The sequence below is a fragment of the Pelophylax lessonae genome (assembly GCF_965119305.1).
Source record: "Pelophylax lessonae genome assembly, chromosome: 9".
Lineage (NCBI taxonomy): Eukaryota > Metazoa > Chordata > Amphibia > Anura > Ranidae > Pelophylax > Pelophylax lessonae.
The window spans coordinates 124223367-124240858 of NC_138776.1; the positions used below are offsets into that span (position 1 = coordinate 124223367).

At 44.3% G+C, this 17492-nt stretch overlaps 1 protein-coding gene across 1 annotated transcript in view; it reads left to right on the forward strand.

The window, feature by feature from the left end:
• The window catches only part of TFAM (transcription factor A, mitochondrial), a 55553-nt gene extending 38685 nt beyond the window's left edge, over positions 1 to 16868 (forward strand). Inside the window, exons 5-7 of the mRNA XM_082269546.1 lie at positions 1801 to 1896; positions 8457 to 8513; positions 16326 to 16868. Coding sequence (XP_082125672.1) covers positions 1801 to 1896; positions 8457 to 8513; positions 16326 to 16559 — 387 coding nt within the window. The 3' untranslated portion in view covers positions 16560 to 16868. The remainder of the gene's footprint in view (positions 1 to 1800; positions 1897 to 8456; positions 8514 to 16325) is intronic.
• The last annotated feature ends 624 nt before the right edge of the window (positions 16869 to 17492 follow it).

Here is a 17492-nt window from a genome sequence, read left to right on the forward strand (position 1 = left end):
AGGCAGTGGGGTGGGGGGGGGAGCTGAGGCAGCTTACCAATGGTATTTGTATTATGAAGCATGAGGGGTTAATGTATTGTCACTGCTGGTCACTCATCTATTAGTGATCGACCAGTGGCAGGTAATTAACCCTTTTTTGCTGCATTAGTGCAACCAGTATCAGTGTTAATTAACACTGGTTGCACTAATGCAGCACAAAGGGGTTAATTACCTGCCACTGGTTGATCACTAATAGATGAGTGACCAGCAGTGACAATACATTAACCCCTCATGCTTCATAATACAAATACCATTGGTAATTAAATTAACCTCTTGCCAACCCATCACAGTACATATACTGTGACAGGGTGGCAGCGACAGGTGTACGTCGCTGCCTGTTTTTGGTGTATGCCCCTGTTCTATCCATTAAAAATTTTTTTGGGGAAAAGGTAATTTTCGGTTTCGGTTTTCAGCCAAGGGTGTCCTGCATTTTCGGTTTCGGCCCAAAATTTTCATTTCGGTGCATCCCTACTACAAATGCTTGTGCTCCAGACACTCAACTAGCTCAAAGGAAGGCCAGTTTTATAGCTTCTCTAATCAGCACAACAGTTTTCAGCTGTGCTAACATAATTGCACAAGGGTTTTGTAATCATCAATTAGCCTTTTAACAAGATTAGCTAACACAATGTACCATTAGAACACAGGAGTGATGGTTGCTGGAAATGGGCCTCTGTACACCTATGTAGATAGTCCATTAAAAATCAGCAGTTTCCAGCTAGAATAGTCATTTACCACCTTTACAATGTCTAGACTGTATTTCTGATTAATGTTATCTTCATTGAAAAAAAAAAAAAAAAGTGCTTTTCTTTAAAAAATAAGGACATTTCTAAGTGACCCCAAACTTTTGAACGGTAGTGTATGCTTTCCATACATGGAGGTATTGAATAGTAATTTTCACTCCCCTGTTGTAAAATAAAATTGTGGGAATGTGAAGGCAGGAAAGTTTGGGCAGCTGGAGAGGGAGGGGTAGTTTAGTGAACCATAGGTTCACTTTGGGGTCTATCCACCCTAATGTGAGTTAAAATTGCTTTTTTGTATGTGGTTCAGCGTGGGCTTAATTTTTCTTGCTTTGCAGCACTCTTTCTTATGCTCTAATTGTTGACCAGAGAAAAATAACTTCAGTTTCATGGTGATTATACATTAATTGTCTGTAGAGACCCTGAGCCTTCAGATTAAAAAAAAAAGATGAAAATGTCAGGTCCCTGCACTAAAAAAGGGATTGTGCTTACATCTCCAGCTGCCTGTATCGCCTGTCTATTCTCTGTTTCAGCACTACAGCTTCCATTAGGCTCTACAGCATTCACATGTCTGTAAGTATTGGATGCCTTCTTCACCGCATGTTTTGTGGTTTCATCCTTAAATTCCCTACATCATTGCTGTCCTGTAGTAGTCTAGAGAGTCAGGGGAAAAACCACAGCAGACAGAAGAGGACACAGGCATCCGTTACTCCCAGAAATGGTGAATGCTAAAGAATCTGATAGAGGCTGCAGCACTGAAATGGAGGGAAGATAGGAGACACGGGTCCCCAATAAGGTGAGTATGTTTCCTCTTTATTTAGATTTTATTTATTTTTAAGTGACAGGGTTTTTTTAAGATATTTTTAGTTGCACAGCAAGTTTCCATTTAAGAAGACCATGTTACTAGGGTCTTATTACATTTATAAGCAATTTTTATTTTCTACATTTAGCAGATACACATCTATTAAATAAGTAAAGCTGTGTTATGAACTGTTTGAACTAGTGTTTACATTTTATTATTTAGGAGCGCAAATTACTTGGGAGACCCAAAAGAACTCGTAGTGCCTTCAATATCTTCCTGTCAGAACATTACGATGAAGCCGAAGGCGATACTTTACCTGTAAGTGTATGCAAAAACATAGTACTTGTTTCTGAGGGTATTGCAAGAAAATATTTATTAACACATTTATATGCTGAATATTTACACCCCAGGTAAAAATTTGTATTAATGTGCATAAAGAAGCCAAGGAAAGATGGAAAAATTTCCAAAAGGCATCAAATTACAGATTAGACATTCTTATAATATGTCAACAAAAGTTAGATTTTATTTCCATCATTGACACTTTTCAAAATTACAGAAAACAAAAAAATGGCGTCTGAAAAAGTTTATAGCATGCACTGCCCCCTTTGCAAGGCTGAGACCTGCCAGTGTCATGGATTGTTCTCAATCATCATCTGGGAAGGTGATGTCAATCTCAAAGTTTTTAAATGCCCAGACTCATCTGACCTTGCCCCAACAATCAGCACCATGGGATCTTCTAAGCAGTTGTCTAGAAAACTGAAACTGAAAATAGTTGACGCTCACAAAGCTGGAGAAGGCTATAAGAAGATAGCAAAGCGTTTTCAGATGTCAATATCCTCTGTTCGGAATGTAATTAAGAAATGGCAGTCATCAGGATCAGTGTTAAACACAAGTTAAAGCAAGATCTGGAAGACCAAGAAAAATATCAGACAGAACAGCTCGCAGGATTGTGAGAAAAACAATTCAAAACCCACGTTTGACTGCACGATCCCTCCAGAAAGATCTGGCAGACACTGGAGTTGTGGTACACTATTCCACTATAAAGAGATTTCTCTATCGCTCATTGACAGACGTAGTCTTCTTGATTCTCAAGAGCTGGGTTATGTTGTCTCCGCAGGAGTAGGACTAGGCAGAATGACAAAACGTTCTGGCTCCACCCTAGGGGCAGTCCCTGAGGGTATATCCTCCCTCTCTCTGCTACAGGGAATCAGTTTTTTTCTGTCTAGTCAGGAGTAAGGACCTAAGCTCCTTGCTGGGATCTTTTTGGTCCTGGCAAGACTTTTTTTCTTTAAGAAAAAGACATTTTTTAGGTAGTGTTTAGGTAGTGTTTTTTTCCTGTGAGATCTTCAAGCAAAAATGCCGGACTGGGCGACACTTGTGGTCACCCCAGCCGGCCTACGAGCGCGTGCAGACCATGGCATTGCGCTTGGTCGGCCGCGACATATTCAAGTAAGTATGCGGGGCCGGGCGACGGGCAGACGGTAGTGCAGGCTTATTCTATTAAGGGTCGGGAGCCCCCGTTCCCTGTTAAGGCGCACTCCACTCGGGCACTTAGTGCGTCATGGGCCTTTCGCCATCAGGCGTCAGTGGTCCAGGTGTGCAAGGCGGCTACCTGGTCGTCGGTGCATACCTTCTCTAAACATTATAAAGTTGATGTAATGGCATCGTCTGATGCCTCATTTGGCCGCAAGGTTTTGCAGGCCGCAATTTGAGGAGACCAGTGGTCTACCTCGAGGGTTTTTTTCCGTCGGAAAATTTTTTCTTTAGCCTCATTCTTTGTTTATAATGAGCCTTTAAGACTTCTAGTTTGGCACCGGTTGGGCCTTCTAGATTGGATTTGATTTTGTCAATCCCACCCCTCATTTGTGGCACTGCTTCTGGATGTCCCAGCTCTTGAGAATCAAGAAGACTACGTCTGTCAATGAGCGATAGAGAAAAATGGATTTTTGTAAGAACTTACCGTAAAATCCTTTTCTCTTAAGCTCATTGACAGACGTAGTACCCGCCCCTCTATCATTGAGTTGGGTTGGGTTAAATTCTCTGTACTGCTTTAAACAGAACTGATTCCCTGTAGCAGAGAGAGGGAGGATATACCCTCAGGGACTGCCCCTAGGGTGGAGCCAGAACGTTTTGTCATTCTGCCTAGTCCTACTCCTGCGGAGACAACATAACCCAGCTCTTGAGAATCAAGAAGACTACGTCTGTCAATGAGCTTAAGAGAAAAGGATTTTACGGTAAGTTCTTACAAAAATCCATTTACTTGTACAAATATGGTCTTCATGGAAGAGTCATCAGAAGAAAACCTCTTCTATGTCCTTACCACAAAAATCAGCGTTTGAACTTTGCAAATGAACATATAGACAAGCCTGATGCATTTTGGAAACCAGTTCTGTGGATCGATGAGGTTAAATTGAACTTTATGGCCGGAATGAGCAAAGGTACGTTTGGAGAAGAAGGGGCACAGAATTTAATGAAAAGAACCTCTGTCCAACTGTTTAGCATGGGGGTGGATCAATCATGCTTTGGGGTTGTATTGCAGCCAGTGGCACAGGGAACATCTCACGAGTAGAAGGAAAAATGGATTCAATAACATTTCAGCAAATTTTGGATGGTAACTTGAATGCCATCTGTGAAAAAGCTGAAGTTAGAGAGAATGGCTTCTACAAATGGATAATGATCCTAAACACACCTCGAAATCCACGGGGGATTACATCGAGGCGTAAACTGAAGGTTTTGTCATGGCCTTCACAATCTCTTGACCTCAACATAATTTAAAATCTATGGATAGACCTTAAAAGAACAGTGCGTGGCAGACAGCCCAGAAATCTCAAAGAACTGGAAGACTTTTGTAAGGAAGAATGGGCAAAGATACCTCAAACAAGAATTGAAAGACTCTTGGCTGGCTACAAAAAGCGTTTACAAGCTGTGATACTTGCCAAAGGGGGCAGTACAAGATATTAACTCTGCAGGGTGCCCAAACGTTTGCAGACGCCATTTTTTTGTTTTCTTGTATTTTGAAAGTGTAAATGATGGAAATAAAATCTAACTTTTGTTGACATATTATAAGAATGTCTAATCTGTAATTTGATGCCTTTTGGAGATTTTTCCATCTTTCCTTGGCTTCTTTATGCACATTAATACAAATTTTTACCTGGGGGTGCCCAAACTTTCAATCACCACTGTTAGTGAAAAAAGAGCGAAAAGTTTGAAAAAAAAAAAATTTTTGTTATAGTTTCTGTTATAAAATTTTGCAAATAAGTAAATTTTTTTCTTAAATTTGGGCCAAAATTTATACTACTACATACCTTTGGTAAAAATAACCCAAATTAGTGGATATTATTTAGTCTATGTGAAGGTTATAGAGTCTACAAGCTATGGTGCCAATCATTGAAAATTGATCACCTGATGTACCGACGGCCTATCTAATTTCTTGAGGCCCTGAAATGTCAGGACAGTACAAATACCCCCCAAATTACCCCTTTTTGGAAAGTAGACATTCCAAGGTATTTAGTAAGAGGCATGGTGAGTTGTTTGAAGTTGTAATTTTTTTCCCACAATTCTTGGGAAAATAAAATCATTTTTTTTTTTTTTTTTTAACACACAATTGTCATAACAAGTTATTTCTCTCACACAATGTATGCATACTTGTAATTACACCCCAAAATACATTCTGCTACTCATCCTGAGTGTGGCGATACCAAATGTGTGAGACTTTTACACCGCCTGGCCACATACAGAGGCCCAACATGCAAGGAGCACCGTCAGGTGTTCTAGGAGCATAAATTACACATATAATTTCCTGACGACCTATCAAACTTTTGAAGGCCCTGGAGCACCAGGACAATGGAATTATCCACAAAATGACCCCATTTTGGAAAGCAAACACCCCAACGTATATTCTATGAGGCATAATGAGTGTTTTGAACATGTCATTTTTTTTCCACAAGTTTTTGGAAAATGTGGAAAGAAAATGAAAACGCGTTTTTTTTTTTTTTTTTACACAAAGTTGTCAATTTATAAGATATTTCTAATGCATAGGATGTGCATAGCAAAAATTACACCCCAAAATACATTCTGCCACTCTTCCGGAGTATGGCGATACCACATATGTGAGACTTTGTCACAGCCTGGCCACATTCAGAGACCCAACATGCAAGGAGCACCGTCAGGTGTTCTAGGAGCATAAATTACACATCTAATTTCATTACAACCAATCACACTTTTGAAGGCCCTGAAACCCCAGGACAATGGAAACCCCCCACAAAATGACCCCATTTTGGAAAACAAACACCCCAACACATAATCTAGGAGGCATGGGCTGCAGATAGGTACTCAGGTACTCTGATGAGCTGCAGACAGTTACTTAGTTACACTGATCTTCTTCAGAAAGGTTCTTGGGTATTCTGATGGGCTAGAGACAGGTACTCAGGTATTCTGATGGGCTAGAGACAGGTACTCAGGTATTCTGATGGGCTAGAGACAGGTACTCAGGTAATCTGATGGGCTGCAGACAGGTACTCGGGTACTCTGGGCCGGAGACAGGTACTCGGGTACTCTGGGACGGAGAGAGGTACTCGGGTACTCTGGGCTGGAGTCGGGTACTCTGGGCTGGAGTCGGGTACTCTGGGCTGGAGTCGGGTACTCTGGGCTGGAGTCGGGTACTCTGGGCTGGAGTCGGGTACTCTGGGCTGGAGTCGGGTACTCTGGGCTGGAGTCGGGTACTCTGGGCTGGAGTCGGGTACTCTGGGCTGGAGTCGGGTACTCTGGGCAGGAGACGGGTACTCGGGCGCTCTGGGCTGGAGACGGGTACTCGGGCGCTCTGGGCTGGAGACGGGTACTCGGGCGCTCTGGGCTGGAGACGGGTACTCGGGCGCTCTGGGCTGGAGACGGGTACTCGGGCGCTCTGGGCTGGAGATGGGTACTTTGGGCTGGAGACGGGTACTTGGGTACACGGGTACTCTGATGGGCTAGTGACTGGTACTCGGGTACGCTGATGGGCTAGTGACTGATACTTGGGTACGCTGATGACATGTTCTCGGGTACTCTGAAGGGCTGCAGAGAGGTACTCTGGGCTGGAGACAGGTATTCGTGTACTCTGGGCTGGAGACAGGTACTCGTGTACTCTGGGCTGGAGACAGGTACTCGTGTACTCTGGGCTGGAGACAGGTACTCGTGTACTCTGGGCTGGAGACAGGTACTCGTGTACTCTGGGCTGGAGACAGGTACTCGTGTACTCTGATGGGCTAGTGACTGGTACTTGGGTTCGCTGATGACATGTTCTCGGGTACTCTGATGGGATACAGAGAGGTACTTGGGTACTCTGATGGGTTGATGACAGGTACTCGGGTACTCCGATGACAGGTACTCCGGTACTCTGATGACAGGTACTCGGGTACTCTGAGTACCTGTCATCAGCCCATTAGAGTACCTGAGTACCTATCACCAGAGTAAATGATGGGCTGGTGACAGGTACTCTGAAGGGCTGGTGACAGGTACTTTGATGGGTTAGTGACAGGTACTCTTTATTGGGGGGGGGGGGAGAAATCAGTGTGTTTTGGGGTGCACTGTGATCGGTAACTAGCTGTTACCACAATCTCCTGCTCACGCAGGATCAGTGTGTGAGGAGGAGAACACGGTGACAGCTAGTTACTGTTTTCTCTGACATTTTGTGACCGGCTGTGATTGGACACAGCCGGTCATGTGGTAAAAAGCCAATTCCATTGGCTTTTTACCTAGATCGGGGATGGGCTCTGTCCAAGGGATCACACTGCAGGCCCCCGGAGGCGCGCATGGCGGAGAGAACGAGCAGCTCGCGCTGGAGCCGCTCATGTGATCGGCTGTGATTGACACAGCCGATCACATGGTAAACAGCCAATTTCTATTGGTTTTGCAGGCTTTCTTGTGCATCATCTTTAGAAGAGGCTTCATTCTGGGATGACAGCCATGCAGACCAATTTGATGCAGTGTGCAGCGTATGGTCTGAGCACTGACAGGCTGACCCCCCACCCCTTCAACCTCTGCAGCAATGCTGGCAGCACTCGTCTGTATATTTCCTAAAGACAAACTCTGGATATGATGCTGAGCACGTGCACTCAACTTCTTTGGTCCATCATGGCAAGGCCTGTTCTGAGTGACACCTGTCCTGTTAAACCACTGTTTGGTCTTTGCCACCATGCTGCAGCTCAGTTTTCAATTCTTCTTTTTTTTTTCCAAACTTCAGAGATATCTTTGCCATGAGGTTGAACTTCCAGTGACCAGTATGAGAGAGTGAGAGTGATTAACACCAAATTTAACACACCTGCTCCCCATTTCCACCTGAGACCTTGTAAAACTAACTAGTCACATGACACTGGAGAGGGAAAATGGTTAATTGTGCCCAATTTGAAAATAATCACTTAGGGGTGTACTCACTTTTGTTGCCAGCGGTTTAGACATTAATGGCTGTGTGTTGAGTTATTTTGAGGGGAAAGCAAATTCACACTGTTATACAAGCTGTACACTCACTACTTTACATTGTAGTAAAGTGTCATTTCTTCAGTGTCGTCACATGAAAAGATATAATAAAATATTTACAAAAATGTGAGGGGTGTAGTCACTTTTGGGAGATACTGTATATAGATATATGCACACACATACAGCTATCACAATTCAACAAGAAGCATTTTGGATCCAATTTTCTGCAGACTTTAAAAAATATTTTTTATGCAAAATATGGTTAGCAATATAACTTGTGACATTTTTGTAATTATGACGGTTTTAGAGTGTTCAAGCCCTTCTTCCATATACAGTATTGTTTGCAAAAAAAAAAAAAGCCTTAAAAACATATAGCAGAGAGCAAGACAGGGGAAGAAACTATTAATGTTATTACTGTCTTACAGGCAAAGACGAGGAGCTTAAAACATCAGTGGGAAAATATGCCTAGCTCAAAAAAACAGGTAAGAGTTATTAGCATGTGTCCTTTCCTGATAACCAACATCGTGGTAGCTTCCCAAAGGATTATGTTGTTTTGATGGTATAGCTTTTGAATATAATATAATCGAAACTCAAAGGCTCTAAATGTTTGAAGAAATCTTTCCATCAATGCTCTTTGCTGCAAAAGCGAAGATGTTCACATTGGTTGTATGTGGGCTTTGTTTTTACCTGAAACTGCATGGCCAAAGAAAAATTCAGAGCTTTGAATTGAATGATACCGCTGATGTATTAATAACTTGGGTCTCTTTAAGGCCCTGTGCACACTGGGCATTTAGCCCCTGTGCATAAGATTTTGACATTCTTTTGCAGATGGAAGTAAAGGAGCAAAGTGCAGCCCTACTGCTGACAGCCTGTAAAACTTTGAGCAGCTGAAAGATACTGGGGGTTGATGCTGCACTGAGTGATACGAATGTTTAGGGCAGTATGCACTTAGGGACATTTGTCCAGACAGAGTGCAGATTTCTTGCATTCTGGGCATTCCTCCCTTTACTTACCTAAACGTTAGTGCCACTTGGTGCCATGGCTGCTTTCAGCCTTTCATAGAGTTTTTCAGACTGCCAGCAGCGGGGCTGGACAGATGTGCCTTCTGCCTGAGAGGTTGGAATCTCATGCACAGAGGCTAAAAATGTGCATGATGACTTAGGTGTATGCCTAAGTACCTCTCTCCTGCAGGCTAACAAGGGTAAGGACCCTCGTCGTAGACGGGGTCCCTCCTTTTCAGCACACAAGAAGTTTTTTCGTCCCTCAGGGTCAGTCGATAAGGTGAAGCCCTTTAAGTCTCCCTTGGGCGGTTCCAAGCGACCCTGGTCTGGCAAACAAGACCACCTCAGCCTGAAGGTGCGCCCTCACCCTTATCTGGGGTGGGAGATGTCTTTGCTGGTTTCCGGACCTATGGCTATCCCGGATACCAGACAAATGGGTTCAAGAGTTCATACGGTCCGGTTACAAGATCGACCCCTGGTCCTGGTCCCCCTGGTAAGGTTTTTTCCCTTCCAATGTGCGACTGTCCCCAGATCGCTTGCTGGTGCTCTCTGGGGCAGTTCAGGACCTGGTACAACAGGGGGTAAAAGTTCCGGTTTCGTGTGCAGAATGTTTTCGCGGCTTTTATTCAGACCTGTTCACGGTTCCCAGGAAGAAAGGCAAGGACCTGAAGGCACTGAATTGCTTTGTGCGAGTTCAAAAATTCAACATGGAATCTGTTCGCACGGTGGTGGCCTCCCTACATTAGGGGCATTTCCTGGCCTCCGTAGACATCAAAGATGCCTACCGTCACATTCCAATCTATGCAGGACCCCAACAGTTTCTCAGTTTTGCAGTGAGAGAGGATCACTATCAGTTTGTGGCTTTGCCCTTTGGTCTCGTCTGTGCTCCTCGGGTCTTCACCATGGTGTTGGCGCTGTTACGGCAGCGGGGGATTTCGGTCCTGGGTTACCTGGACGATCTGCTTCTACATGCAGAGTCTCCCAAGGGGTTGGTGACAAATCTGAAAATCACCATTCACCCTGGAGGGTTTTGGGTTGGACGTGGGCCCCTCCTTGGGACGGTCGGACCCTCGGATTCCCCTCCTTCCCACCGGACCGCCCCTATGTCATCTGTCCCCCATCCTACCCCCCTCCCTCCCTCTCCACAAATGTTTTGGGCTGTTTGGGTGGTCTGATCCACCTCCTGGGGTGGGGCAGGGCGCTATGCTGGCAATGGGGGCCGGGGGGGGGGGGCTGCGCCGCCGGCAAACAGGCGAACGACTGTGTGGGGGGGTTGTACCTGATGAGGATACCCTTGGGGTAACGCCACAACTGCTCTCTGCTCACTGCCTCTGCTCCTCGGTTCTTCACAAAAGTGTTAGCCTCGGTGCTAGCTCTGCTACGCCAACGGGGGATTGCGGTACTGGGCTACTTGGACGATCTCCTCCTGGGAGCGGAGTCTCCTGCTCTGGTGAAAAACCTGGAGATTACAATACGAACTCTGCGGGAGTTCGGCTGGATTCTGAATTTTCAGAAGTCTGCCCTGGTTCTGTCCACAAAGCTGGAATATCTGGGCCTGACTCTGGACTCAGCCTTAGCCAGAGTGCTCCTTCCTCTGGGCAAACTCCAGATATTGCAGGCTGCACTTCGTCTCCTGCTGTCCAAGAGATTGTCATCCCTTTGGACTTGCATGCAGGTACTGGGCCTGATGGTGTCTACCTTTTGAGGCGGTTCCGTTTGCACAGTTCCATACAAGTCCCTGCAAAGGTAATTCTGACCTAATGGGACAAGAGTCAGCAGTCTCTGGACAATCAGACATGGCTGAGTCAGAGCACGGAGTCCCTACGCGGTGGCTTCGTTCTTCTGTGCTTTGGCTGGGAAAATCCTTCCTTCCCTTGTATTGGACAGTGGTCACCACGGATGCCAGCCTGTCTGGCTGGGGAGGCGTCATTGGCAAGCATTCTGGAAGTGTTTCATCACCTGTGTCTCAGATGGAGCACCCCCCGAAGTGGATCTGTTGGCATCTCCGCTCAGCAGAAAGGTGCAGAGGTTTGTGGCTCAGTCAAGGGATCCTCTGGCAGACGCCACAGACGCGTTGGTGGCCCCGTGGGGTCGATATCATCTGATTTACGCCTTCCCTCCTCTCAAGCTTCTGCCAAGTCTTCTATGCAGGATCGAGGCAGAAGGTATTCTGGTTATCTTAGTGGTTCCAGACAGGCCTCATCGGGCTTGGTACGCCAATCTGGTGCTACTGGTCATGAACCTTCCTTGGCAGCTTCCTCCCAGGGAGGATTTGCTGTTTCTAGGACCGATCTTCCATCCTGCTTTACAGTCGTTGACTTTGACAGCTTGGGTGTTAAATGCCAGGTGCTGAAGGATAGGGGTTTATCTGAGTCAGTGATTCCTACACCGTTGAAAGCTAGGAATTCTACCTCTAGGAAGATTTACCATCGTACGTGGAAGATGTACATTGCGTGGTGTAAGTCTCTTGGGGTTCTTCCTCGCTCCTTCTCGGTGGCTCGGATCTTGACCTTCCTTCAACCGGAGGGTTGAACAGAATTTGGCCTTGAGTATCACCAAGGGCCAGGTGTCAGCTTTGGCGGTCTTCTTTTAACAACCTTTGGCCACACTCTCTGGTGCGTACTTTTCTTCAGGGTGTCCGACATTTGGTTTGGGATCTTATTTTGGTGCTTTCAGCTCTACAGAAGCCTCCCTTTGAAAATATTCGGGAGATTCCCCTGCTTACGCTGTCCCAGAAGGTGGCCTTTTTAGTGGACATCACTTCTGCACGCAGGGTGTCGGAACTAGCGGCATTATCCTGTCGTTTACCTCTACCTGGTGATTCACAGGGTTAAGGTGGTTCTTCGCCCCTGTCCATCGTTGCTTCTAAATGTTGTCACTGTTTTTCATTTGAATGAAGACATTGTGTTGCCTTCCCTGTGTCCCAGGCCTAAACATCCGAAGGAAACTGGGGGGAGGGTACAGATGTAGAATTAGCCAGTGGAAAGCAAGTTTCAGAGGGCAGAAATGGGGGCATTAGCGGTAGGGTGTTCGGAGCTCCTATACCCAGGGTGGGTATGGGGAAAAATCAAGAGAGCAGCCTAAAAACATCAAAAGAGGATATATGTAACCGGTCAAAATTAAGAGGTTTGTATACCAATGCCAGAAGCCTGACCAACAAGATGGGAGAGCTGGAGCTACTGATGTTTGAGGAGGACTTAGATTTTGTGGGGATAACTGAGACTTGGTTTGACAGCTCTCATGACTGGATGGCGACCATTCAGGGGTATTCCCTTTATCGCAGAGATAGAGAAGGTAAAAAAGGGGGAGGGGTATGTCTGTATATTTAGAACAGTATACAGGTAAATATGAGGGATGATATTAATAATGGAGCTATGGACGAGGCAGAATCCCTATGGGTAGAGCTTCAAAGGGAAGGCACGGTGGGGAAGGTAATATTGGGCGTATGCTATAGGCCCCCCAACCAGAGGGAGGAGGGGGAGGCAGACCTAATTTTACAGATAGGATTGGCAGCAAGGATGGGAAATGTCATTATAATGGGGGACTTTAATTATGCTGATATAGACTGGGCAGAAGGAACCGCGCATTCAGCCAAGGCTCGGCAGTTCCTAAATGTTTTGCAGGACAATTTCATGGGTCAGATGGTGAATGCACCGACAAGAAACAATGCGGTACTTGACCTACTGATTACCAACAATACAGACCTGCTCACGGATATAGAAATACGGGGCAACTTAGGAAACAGTGACCATAGGTCAATAAGTTTCAGTATTAATTACAGTAATAGGAAGCAGAGGGGTAATATAAGGACGCTGAATTTCAAAAGAGCCAATTTCCCAAAACTGCGCTCGCTGCTAGAAAATATCAATTGGGATAGAACCCTGGGAACAAAGAACACGGAGGAAAAATGGGAGTGCTTCAAGAGCATACTTAACAAGGGGATTGACCAGTGCATTCCAAAGGGAAATAAATTTAAAAGAGCAAAACTAAACCCTGGGTGGCTAAACTCCAACATAAAAATGCATATTAGTGCTAAAAAAAAAGGCCTTCAAAAAATACAAGACTGAGGGGTCATTGGCAGCATTTAAGCATTACAAAGAGTGTAATAAGAGATGTAAAGTTGAAATCAGGGCGGCTAAAATAGAACACGAGAGACCTATAGCGGAGGGGAGTAAAAAGAACCCCAAGAAGTTCTTTAAGTATATAAACAGTAAGAAAGCGAGGCCAGAACACATTGGCCTCATAAAAGATGACAAAGGAAATATGGCCAATGAGGACAGAGAAAAGGCGGAAGTGTTAAATAATTTCTTCTCTTCAGTCTTCACAAAAGAATCGGGGGGGCTTCACTAACCCAGCTTGTAAGGCCGAACTAAACAACACACCTCAGGAAATACCGCCATGGCTAACAGAAGATAGACTTAGAACTAAACTAGAGAAACTTAACATAAATAAATCACCGGGACCGGATGGCTTGCACCCGAGGGTTCTTAAGGAGCTCAGCCAGGTGATTGCCAGACCATTATTCTTGATCTTTAAGGATAGTTTACAGACGGGTATGGTGCCAGCTGATTGGAAAAAAGCCAACGTGGTACCAATATTTAAAAAGGGGCCGAGATGTATCCCGGGTAACTATAGGCCGGTCAGCCTAACATCTGTAGTTTGCAAGATTTTGGAGGGGATGTTAAGGGACCACATACAGGACTTTAGTAATGAAAACTGTATTATTAGTAGTAATCAGCATGGATTCATGAAAAATCGTTCTTGCCAAACCAATCTATTAACCTTCTACGATGAAGTGAGCTGCCACCTAGATAAAGGTAAGCCTGTGGATGTGGTGTATCTGGACTTTGCAAAGGCCTTTGACACCGTTCCCCACAAATGCTTACTGTACAAACTAAGGAAGGTAGGTATGGACCATAAGGTGAGTACCTGGATAGAGAACTGGCTCCAGGGGAGAGTCCAGAGGGTGATGATTAATGGGGAGTACTCGGATTGGGCGGGTGTGAAAAGTGGGGTCCCCCAGGGTTCTTTCCTGGGACCAATACTGTTTAATTTATTCATAAATGATCTAGAGGAGGGCATATCTAGTACAATCTCAGTATTTGCGGATGATACTAAACTAAGCATGCCAATATCTTCTATGCAGGATGTGGAACCCTTACAAACAGACCTGAACAAAATAATGGGGTGGGCAACTACATGGCAGATGAGGTTTAATGTTGAAAAATGTAAAGTAATGCACTTGGGGGCCAGAAACCAAGCTACTCACTAGGGGGGGAACCTCTGGGTGAGTCTAGGATGGAAAAAGACTTGGGGGTACTGGTAGACAACAGGCTTGGCAGTGGCATGCAATGCCAAGCCGCTGCAAGCAAAGCCAACAGAATACTGGGATGTATAAAAAAGGGGATTCACTCCAGAAATAAAGAGATTATTCTCCCTCTCTACAAGACTCTGGTCCGGCCACATCTGGAGTATGCTGTCCAGTTCTGGGCACCGGTCCTCAGGAAGGATGTGCTGGAATTGGAAAGAGTCCAGAGAAGGGCAACAAAAATAATAAGGGGAATGGAGGACATCAGCTATGAGGAAAGACTACAAGCACTGAACCTATTCTCTCTGGAGAAGAGACGCTTGAGAGGGGATATGATATCAATGTACAAATACTGTACTGGCGACCCTAGCATAAAGAACAAACTATTCAGAGAAAGGAGATACAATAAGACACGTGGCCACTCACTAAAACTAGAGGAAAGGCGGTTTAACCTTATAATGCGTAAGGGGTTCTTCACTGTAAGAGCGGTAAGGATGTGGAATTCTCTTCCACAAGCAGTCGTATCAGCAGGGAGCATTGATAGTTTCAAAAAACTATTAGATGGGCACCTTAGAGACCACAACATACAGGGGTATACAATGTACGGTTAAAAGCAAACACGCACACACATCATAGGTTGAACTGGATGGACTGGTGTCTTTTTTCAGCCTCACTAACTATGTAACTATGAAATTGCCTTGCATGCTTTGGATGTGGTCTGGGCAATCAGGGTGTACCTGGCAGCTACGGAGTCTTTCAGAAAGTCAGAATCTCTTTGTGCTCACGGATGGACCTCTGAAAGGGTTTTCCGCTTCCTCTGTGACCATTTCTAGATGGATCAGACAGACAGTGGTTCAGGCCTATTCCATCGGGGGTCAGGTTCCTCCTTTCCCTGTCCAGGCGCACTCTACTAGGGTGCTTAGTGCCTTCTGGGCATTCCATTATCAGGTGTCCGTGATGCAGGTTTGCAAGGCGGCCACCTGGTCGCTGGTGCACACTTTTACAAAGTTTTATAAAGTGGATGTGTTGCCATCGGCGGATGCTCCTTTTGGCCGCAAGGTTTTGCAGGCTGCTGTTTAAGAGGACCTGATCCTCTTTTAGGGTGTGTTGTTTATTTCAGGTGTTCTCCAGTTGTTTGGTTGAGCTCCTGATGCCTGGTTGACTAATGTTTAGCATTGGAAATTTTTTTGTTGTTCCCACCCCTCATGTTTAACACTGCTTTGGGACGTCCCAATGGTTATGAATATCTGGAGCTGTGTCCGTCAATGAACAGCAGAGAAAATGGGATTTTTCACTTACTGTGAAATCCATTTGTCTGATGTTCATTGACAGACACCGCACCCACCCCCTCGGTGGCGGTATTTCTCCTGACACTGCTTGTAACAAAACTGAGTGGCTATAGCAGAGAGAGGGAGTATACCCCTGGGACTGCCCATGGGTGTAGCCAGAATCCTTTTCTGCCTAGTGTCCTACTCCTGTAGGGGCCAGTATAAACCAATGGTTATGAATATCAGAAGCTTTGTCAGTCAATGAACATCAGAAAAATGTTTTTGCGGTAAGTTAAGAATCCAATTTCTACATTTTTTTGGATAGCATAGGGAAGGGTTAACACCCCTGTAATGTTTGTTTTGCTGTCTGTGCCCCTGTTTAGAAGATTTTCCCTCACTCTTTGTCCCTATGACAATTAGATTTTGAAAATTTTGAGTTGTTGTAGAAAGAAAGATTGATGATAAAGCCTCAGTGGAGACACCTTTTTCCCCATAATAACTTACAGGAGTGAATTTCCTTTCCTAGGGGTAGATTTCCTCTCACTTCCTGTTTTCTACTTCCCTTTGTAAGTAGGATGTTTGTATCCCGGATGTTTTGTCTACTTCACCGACAAGAGGTTAATTCAATCTGCTTGCTTGGTATTGTGTTATATTGCCAGATTTTATATAAGTGCATTAGAACCGTTTCTGTTTTATTATTATTTTCTCTTTTGACAGGTGTATTTGCAGTTAGCTGAAGATGACAAAGTTAGATACCAAAACGAGTTAAATGCTTGGGAAGAACAGATGATTGAAATTGGTCGGGAGGATCTTGTTCGATATAAGAAAAGAAGATCTCTTTTGCAAAAAAGTGTTGTGTCGGCGGAGAGGGAATCTGAGAAAAAGGGAAAGAATAAGTCTTCTGAACCCGCTGATGGAAGGACAAGAGGTCCTAAAAAGCATGAAGAGTAAAGTCATAATGAGGTTTTACAGTACTTGAATACCCCACAGACTGTGTGCGACGTGGTTCCTTAAGGAGGACAATAGCAAGTGGCATACTGTCACTTCCCAACACATGCAGCAGCTTGCCTGTACAAAGGATTTGTCTCCATGTTTATAAGTGACATTTTATCCTACAAAGGAAAAGACTTTACATGTGTCCAGCCTTTTCATATCCTTCTCAGTCCAGTAAGATCATTTCGTTCTGCCAACAAATGATTTAACTTCTTTCATTTCAGCTATTTTGTGTGTTAATTAAATAATGAATCCACATTTACTGTGTTGCATTTGTTTTGTTTTTAGGAGACTAGCATTAAAAGAACCAGAAGTGCACTTTTCGGTTTTTATACTTTGTTGAAACAAATGTGTAAATCATTAAATAGTCCAAAATATGGTGACTGGTTGCATTTAGACTTCTAGATGTCAGATCTCATAAACGTCCCTTAGAATTCAGATCTTTCAATGAGAAGAGGATGGTGAAAGATTTGCTGACAGAGAAAACGGTCTCCACCTTTTGAAACATTTTACAATGACCTAAAGTGTGTATTCAATTTTAATTGTATTAGTGTTGTTCTTTCTGTAAAACAAGATCATTTTCAGCATAATATAATAGGGGACCTGCAGATGGCGCTGTTAGCACAAAAGAGCCTTATGCTTTTATTTATTTATTTTTTCATTATTTTTTTCATTTTTTTTTTTAATGCTTTTGTGTCTGTGACAGGATTAATTAAGCTCATGAGTTACCATTCTCATACCTATTTTTATGTTGATATCCTGATGATCCATGATCTAAACATGCCCAAACCTCACTTAGTCTCCCGAAACATTTAAAAATAATTTTTAGAATACCTTGCTCCTTTGTCAAATGATTTTGTTTTTTAAACCCTATGACATAATTACAAGGTC